The 7,765-nt window shown below is 48.7% G+C and overlaps 1 protein-coding gene across 3 annotated transcripts in view; it reads left to right on the forward strand.

Moving 5' to 3' along the window:
• The window catches only part of CNTRL (centriolin), an 85,023-nt gene that overhangs the window by 73,311 nt on the left and 3,947 nt on the right, over window positions 1-7,765 (forward strand). For 2 of the 3 annotated variants that reach the window (XM_032418144.1, XM_032418146.1), the window contains 8 exons: window positions 261-449; window positions 869-1,094; window positions 2,390-2,595; window positions 3,601-3,741; window positions 4,317-4,589; window positions 4,753-4,815; window positions 6,044-6,250; window positions 7,470-7,552. In XM_032418144.1, the coding sequence (XP_032274035.1) occupies window positions 261-449; window positions 869-1,094; window positions 2,390-2,595; window positions 3,601-3,741; window positions 4,317-4,589; window positions 4,753-4,815; window positions 6,044-6,250; window positions 7,470-7,526 (1,362 nt within the window). In that variant the 3' untranslated portion in view covers window positions 7,527-7,552. The remainder of the gene's footprint in view (window positions 1-260; window positions 450-868; window positions 1,095-2,389; window positions 2,596-3,600; window positions 3,742-4,316; window positions 4,590-4,752; window positions 4,816-6,043; window positions 6,251-7,469; window positions 7,553-7,765) is intronic. The other variant, XM_032418145.1, reaches the window with a different exon arrangement.

The following is a 7,765-nucleotide window of genomic DNA, read 5'->3' on the forward strand; positions in this document are numbered from 1 at the left end:
CAGTGATGGAGCAACTAAAGTTTAGAAGAACCGGGTCTCTTAGTTTGTGACATCTTCTGTCATCTTCTTAGACACTTATAAAAGAGGAAGGCTGATGATTAAATTGCGTTCTGGGTGCCTTCAGTAAGTTTGTTGAGATAATAAAGGATGCGGGACTTGCATGTTTATTTTGTCAGACTTGCTGGATCTCAGGAAGGGCACTCCCCAGCCCCAGAGCAGATGGCTTTGTTAGTAGTTTCCATGTGTTCTTTCACATAAAGGACGTGCTTCACACCACCAAGCATAAGGACGTGCTGCTTAGTGAACAGACCAGGCTCGAGAAGGACATCGGTGAATGGATGCAGAGGCTTGAAGACTGCCGGAAAGAAGGGGAGACAAAGCAGCAACAGCTTCAAGCGCTTCAGAATGAGATTGAAGGAAACAAGACTAAGCTGGCCCAACAAGAAATGGTACTACACATTTATGATTTTACAGAAAAGGAAACACTTGTCACTCGGGTGAGCTTTTCCCAGCCAGAAGCTGCTTGGAGGGGTCCCCCATAACCGCCCTGTGTAACCGGGAGGATTTTACAGCAACGCTTTGACTCTGTCGGTGTTGATGTTTACGGACCAGTAAGACCACAGAACGCGGGTCCTGTAAAGAACCTTGCTGGCCCCGTGCTGCTGGCTGCGCGAGTCCCTCCTCACGTGCTGGTCACATAGCTTCCCAGGCCCAGCACGATGACCTCTGTGAGGGGAACTCACTGTCTCGCACCGCGGGCTGTTTCCTACTTCCTCTGGAACCGGAACCCGGCTAGTGTCCGCGAAGGTTCCCTCATCCAGGACACACTGTATTTGTTATGTGATGACTGTAGTTCTTCTCTCTCAAGGTGTTTCAGAGACTCCAGAAGGAGCGAGAACGTGAAGAGAAGACGTTAGAAGCCAGGAGAGCGGCTCTGATGGAGCAGCAGGAGCAGCTGGCAGGGGAGGTGGGCGAGCAGAAAGGCAGGCTGGACCAGGTGCTCGGCAAGCTGCTGGCGGCGCAGGAGCGCATCAGGGCCTTGCAGGAAGAGGAGAGGCGGAGTGACACCCTGGAGAAAACGCTCTCCCAGACCAGTACGTGCTCCCGAACGTGGCGCTGCGGGGGGGGGGGGGGGGCGGGGGCTGTCTTGCCAGGTGTCTCCAGAGCCCGGCCACCACCCAGAAGGGGGTCTAGAGGCACGGCGGGGAGGGGATGCCCCGCTGGAACCTGCTAGCCCTGGGAGAGATGACAACAGGCTCAGAGACACAGGGCATTTGTCTTTATAGAGAAGGGATTTGATCCTGAGACTGTGAGGTCTTTTTACTTGACCATATTGCCTTCTTCGAGAATGCTGCCTCAGGAAGAGGGACGTTAAGGCAAAGAAGTTCCAGAAGGCACTCTAAAGGCTTTCTGTGAAGTACAGTATTTTGAGCTTTGGAAACGATCCATTTCATCTCACCCAATCAAAAAATAATATTAACAATTCTACTTGTGTCCAAATTTGACATAGTGAATGGTGCCAAAATACAGGTATTTGCTTTTGGGTCTGTTTGCTCTCTCTTGAGCCATTATCAATGACATTGACATGGAAATCCAGGATAAATGATTGTTCCCACATCAGTAAATGATTTCTTTTTTTCCTTTCTTAGGCTTCAGGGTTTAATAATGCTCAGAAAATGTTGTTCTCCCTCAGGTGAACTTGGTGAAACGGTTATTACCCCTCCCCCCTCCAACTTTTGATACATCCAGACCAGCCATTTCCTTGTGAAAATGAAACTTACCAGATGTGCTGAGTCTGACCACACCAGACATGTGAAAGTGAAATCTGGACAGGGTGTTATTCCAGAGAGTGTGGTTAGAAAAATCTATTTTAACTGTCACTGTTCTTTATAAGCGTTACTTATTGAGTACTCACTGTACTGTGAGTTTGCATACCGGATTCCCATTGAACACCAGGAAGTAGGCACTTCCTGTATGAAATAGGGCTCCTGCCGCTCCAGATCCCATGTTCTTTCTAGCGCGCTGCCTTACGCGAAGGAAAAGTACGGGTGCACCTCCCTTTATTAAAATCCAGGTTTATAAAAAGCATTTCAGCCATCTGTTCCATGTCTCCTGCCCCTCAGGATTGCTGTTTATTCTCACTGGTCTCTGGCACTCAAAGGGAAGACAATAGCTGTCTGTCACTTTGGAATCCGGCCCTCTAGGACCCAGTTTTGTCAGGAGGCACCTTCATTAGGGCCTTTTTCTGGGCCTCTGATGTGGGTCGGGGCGCGGGGCGGGGGGGGCCTTGGAAGACCCAGTGATGCCTAAGTGAGTGGCATGTCGTTAAGCAACCTGCCCACAGCCGGCCCAGGGCCTCTGGCTAAACTACTAAAAATGCTCATTTCAGAACGACAGCTTTCAGAACGGGAACAGCAGTTATTGGAAAAGTCAAGTGAGCTGCAGGCTCTCCAGAAAGAGACAGACTCTATGAGGGCAGACTTCAGCCTCTTACGGAACCAGTTCTTGACAGAAAGAAAGAAAGCCGAGAAGCAAGTTGCCAGCCTGAAGGAAGCACTAAAGATCCAGCGGAGCCAGCTGGAGAAGAACCTTCTGGTGAGTACCTACTGCCCTGGCAGCTCATGAGGAAATAACGCATTTACATTTTTAAACTAAAACGTTGCTTCAGTGTGGAGAAAACAAGTTACCCGGCAGCCCGGTCCCTAACTCAGCTGTTGTTTTTGGTGTATTGATGCCCAGTGTGATCTTGAAGCTGATGGTGGGTTTTGCCTGAGTCTGGGCTGTAGCCCTAGAGGAGCCCGGCTGGCGGAGAGATGGTCACGCGCACAGATGGTGTAAGCACCAAGCAGAGAGCTCTCTCAGCGAGGAGCCTCTGTTCACACCTCCACTGGCAGGGGCTGCAGCGGTCTGGGGGGAAGAAGCCTCAACATGTTTGCCCAGCTGTAGTCACTGCTCAGATTTTTCTCATCCTGCCCTTTTTAGTCAAATTAGCTTTAATTAATTGTTATCCTAAAACCAAGGAGCTCAGTCTACCATGCTTTTATCCCTAAAATACATTTGGGATAAAAATTTGGGGAGAGGATACTCTTAAGTCCACAACAGTCTATGGTGGGTGGAGGCAGATGGGCAGTGGTAGAGACTGTCACGGGAATGGATTTTTCTAACACCCTCTGGAGAAATTACATAGCCCTGTTGTGCGAATGGGTGTGTGTTGCCCAGAGGATGAGACACTTACCACTAGTGATGGGCAGCATGATTGTAAAGATAGCATGGAGGTGTCCAGGCTTTCATCCTCCTGGTAGCTCTGTGATGCTGCGTATTGTCGTTCCTGTTGCGGACCAGTAATGGAGGCTCGGGAAAGGAAAGTAACATATTATCAAAGGTAATGTTGCAGAGCTAGGATTCAGACTTTGGGCTAACAGACTGTGACCACATACGTACTCCAGCGCCACCACAGCCGCTAAAGAAGGCCGGTAGTGTTATCCCCATGTTACAGCCAGAGCCCCAGTGGGGGATGGAGCTCAGAGCTAGTGAGTGTGTAAGCCGGCAGCGCATGGCCCCATGTGCCAGAGCCCAGTCATGTCCCTCCTCCTGCACTAGGAGCAAAAGCAGGAGAACAGCTGCATGCAGAAGGAGATGGCAACGATCGAACAGGTGGCCCAGGACAACCACGAGCGGGCCAGGCGCCTGATGAAGGAGCTCAACCAGATGCAGCATGAGTACACGGAGCTCAAGAAACAGGTGCGTGCCCAGGAGCCCCCACTGGCCGCCCGGGGCAGAGAAGGCTCGAAAGGCATGCTCACTGCCTGCTGGGCTCAGACAGATTTTGTTTCTTAAATAGCTCTTTTCATAGGAGTATTTCTTTGTGGAAACTGTGAAAGCTGATTATAAGAATGTCCTTTAAATCAAATCTGTTTTTCTAGTCTTAAAATTTAGAAATGCACCTCTACAAGAAAAAAGCATTTGTTCAAAATGTACTTTTAAAATCCCCTTAAGTTCAGCAAGCATCTTATGTTTTTAAAAGAAAAATGGCAGTTCTTCAGCATGAAATTTTATCATGTCCCGAAGAACTGTGTTGAAATGTTAGATTTTATGCCAGAAACAAGTCTAGAAGACCCAAATCCCTAGGAAGGAAGAAATGACCCCAGGAGAAACCTCTGATACCCTGTAATGTAACCAGGCTGAGAGCAGTTCACACTTAGACTGGGAGAGTCTAATCCTACATGGAAAGTTCCATAAGTACATGACACATTAAACAGTTCAATTCCAAGTAGGTCCCAAACTTTACCCACTGGTATTTGACTCTCACTCTTCAGATGACAAACCAAAAAGATCTGGAGAGAAGACAGATGGAAATCAGTGACGCGATGCGAACACTTAAATCTGAGGTGAAAGATGAAATCAGAACGAGCCTGAAGAATCTCAACCAGTTTCTTCCAGAACTACCAGCAGATCTGGAGGCTATTTTGGAAAGGAATGAAAACCTAGAAGGAGGGTTGGAAAGCTTGAAAGAGAACTTCCCATTCACCATGAGTGAGCGACCATCACCTTTTGAAGAAAAACTGAACTTTTCCCAGACTCACATAATGGTAAGGGTGTATCCTGCTGCTCTCTGGACTTCGTTAGAAGATAATTTATTCCCACCTCCCCCGAGATAAGCTGGAAAAACAGACGTGGGACTGGGGGAGGGCGTGAGGCGGAAAGGCTAACAACGTTTGGGGACTCTGATGTTTCCCTCTCCCTCTGAAAAAGGATGAACACTGGCGTGGAGAAGCACTCCGAGAGAGACTGCGTCACCATGAAGATCGACTCAAGGTTGCCCTTTAAAACAGTACAGTATGAGATGCTTGGCATGTTGAGGACGGGGGGAAATTGCTTACCTCCACGTACTGCTGTCATTCCCTCTGTTATGGCATGAGCAGCTTTCTAGATTACGTGGTAGAAGCTCAGAGAAGTTGGCATCACACAGTAAGTGGCAGGGGTTAGCGTTCAAACCATGAATTCTGGAGTTAGGCCCAGTGTTCTGAGTAATGCTGCTTTGCCTCAGCTAAAACTGACAGAACCTAAGGACTTGGGACAGAAAACAGAGATACAGTGATAAACAAAAGGGGGCTCATAGGCCAGTGGTTGGGAGAAAGACTGGGAATACTGGAAAAGTAGGCTTCCTGTCAGACAGGAAGTTGTTTGGCTCAGAACACGTGGAGTCTTGGGGCCTGTGAGACAGCCAGGGCCCATCTCTCCATAGGCAGCTTTCGAAGAGCCTAGTATTTAGCGATCGGCATTCACCTGAAGATTTGGGGGTTAAGAGTAGGTGGGGAGTTGGAAAATGAGAGGAAGATAGAACGAGAGGGCAGAACGTGTTTGGAGAAAGGCTCCATACGCAGCGTGAGCTGAGAGGGAGCCCTGTGCCGTGTTGAGGGAGTGGAGGTCCTTGATGTCTAGTAGCCTCCAGCCCCGTGTGGCTACTTAAATGTAAATGAATTGTAGTTACATCAGGTGAACAGTTCAGTTCGTCAGTTGCCACAGTTTTAGTGACTCAGTAGCCACAGTGACCGGCGGCTGCTGTACTGGACAGCACATATAGAGCATTCCCATCATCACAGGAAAGTTCTGGTGGACAGAACTGCTGTAGACTTGGAGAGAATCCTTTCAAAGAAACAGCACGGGACAAGCCGGAAAGTAGCGTGGGGTTGAGGAATGAATATATTGTGAGAGGCACTGAAGATACCAAGTATAAACCGGTCTTCTGCTAAGTCTGGGCAGGAAAGGGAGAGACAGGGTCGTAATTCAGTGGGGAGGCCAGGGACGCAGAAACGCAAAGCATTGTCACAGTGGAGAGGAGGCTGAGCAGAAGGCCCGGTTAATGACAGCACAGAGTAGCCGCCAGCACCTCCTACATTTCCTTTTTTTTAGGACAAGAGCATTTTCAGCAGCCATTCCTACTTGATGATAATCAGATTTGCCCATCACGTGTTAAGCATGAGGAAGCTACTAAGTACATTTCTTCTGTGTAAAACCCGAAATTTTACTGTAACGTTTTCAGGCCCAGCTTCGACACTGTATGTCCAAGCAAGCAGAAGTGCTAATTAAGGGGAAGCGGCAGACAGAGGGCACGTTACACAGCTTGAGAAGACAAGTGGATGCTTTAGGGGAACTGGTCACCAGCACTTCTGGAGACTCCACATCGTCACCCGGTCTGTCTCAGACAGAGTTTTCCATGGCCGAGGATGCTCAGCCTGGACCAAGCCAGGTAAGAGGAAGCTCTGTTGTAGACATGGAAAGTCCCTGAAAGCTTTGGGGTCCCTAATCTAGATAGAGGAGACTTCTCAGAAGGCCACAAATGCCACCTTTAGGTCTCTGGAAAACTTGGCTTAAGACAGATTTGCTTTTTCAGAAATGGTCCCTGGGAAAACTGGAATGGGTTGGTTGGTAGACCTAGAAAGAGGACAAGGTGATGGCTTAGGGAATGGCCGGAAATTGGAGACGGATGACCTGTCAGGGACGTAGTGAATTCTCCTGATGTTCCCCACTGGTGGATTTCCTTGTTCTCTACTCTGTGTCTGGAGGGCATTTAGGCTGTGCAGCCAGTGTGAGTCCTGGTTCAGCCTGTGTCCCTGCGTCTTGGGGAAGGACGACTGGCTGTGCCTCCTGTTCCTCCTCAGCACAAGTTTGAACCCAGACCTCTGAGCCCAGGGTCTCCACAACCCGAGGTTCACAAAGGCTTTCTGTGTGAGACCTCGACAAGGTTAACGATCGTTTAGGAGGAACATGAACTAGACTCATGGAATCGGTCAGTAGGGACCCAGAGATCGGTAATAGCTACCACTTTTGAGTGCCTACTATGTGCGTGTACTAAGCACTTTACAGTATTCTCTCATGTAGTCTGTATCGTAGGAGGTAGGAAGTATGCCTTTAATAGATGAAGAAATTGTGTAAAATGAAAAATGTCATAGCAAAAGATGAAACCAGGACTTCGGGGCTCATCTGTCACCACCACAGAGCAGTATATGGCTGAGCCACAAGGAAGTTCAGAAACAGCTGCCTCTCTTGTAGGCACACAGCTCAGCAGCAGCAGAACCAAGATTACCTTAAAACCTTCTGTGGTGGGACCAAGTCAGGCACAGGCCGAAACTACCATGGGCCTCAGGACAGGTCTTAAGAGAGTGTCAGGAGGCACTGAGTATTGGAAAGGTGGGTTTAGAGGAAAGACAGCCCAGAGTAGTGGGAGATGAGTACATGGGGGGTTGGGTGCCAGGTTCAATTATCAGCGCGGGGTGGCAGCCCGAAGAGTTCAGGTGCTCCAGATGCAGGAGAGGAATGGAGGTGTTGGAGGTGCAATGGGTGGGGGGAGATTGCTAGAATTCTTTTGGAGTCTGGGGTCATAATCCAGGTATATGGGATGGAAGCCTAAACTAGGTTGGAGTTAGGGGCTGGCTTCTGAGCTGTGTTTTCATCTCCCTTCTTTTCAGAGCTCCTTCCAAGTTCTACAATGTCCGTCACTATTACTAGACAGTTACCAACACTGACGCCATCCCCAGCTCCTCCTCGCGGGGTACATGTTACAGAGTTCTTTTAACTACCACTTTCAGTTGGAACACGCTGAATTCTAGCTTATCCTATAGTCAAGTAGCCCTTTAACTTTACTCTTGGATGATTTTGTACAGTGGTTCATCTCAAAATATTTTTCCAAAGAGGTACATATTTTACCTGTTAGCCATCGTGCTGTCCCTTAGTTCTGTTCACTGAACACTTGTTTTTACTGTTG

Source organism: Phoca vitulina, unplaced genomic scaffold, assembly GCF_004348235.1.
Source record: "Phoca vitulina isolate PV1807 unplaced genomic scaffold, GSC_HSeal_1.0 scaffold21, whole genome shotgun sequence".
Taxonomy (NCBI): Eukaryota; Metazoa; Chordata; class Mammalia; order Carnivora; family Phocidae; genus Phoca; species Phoca vitulina.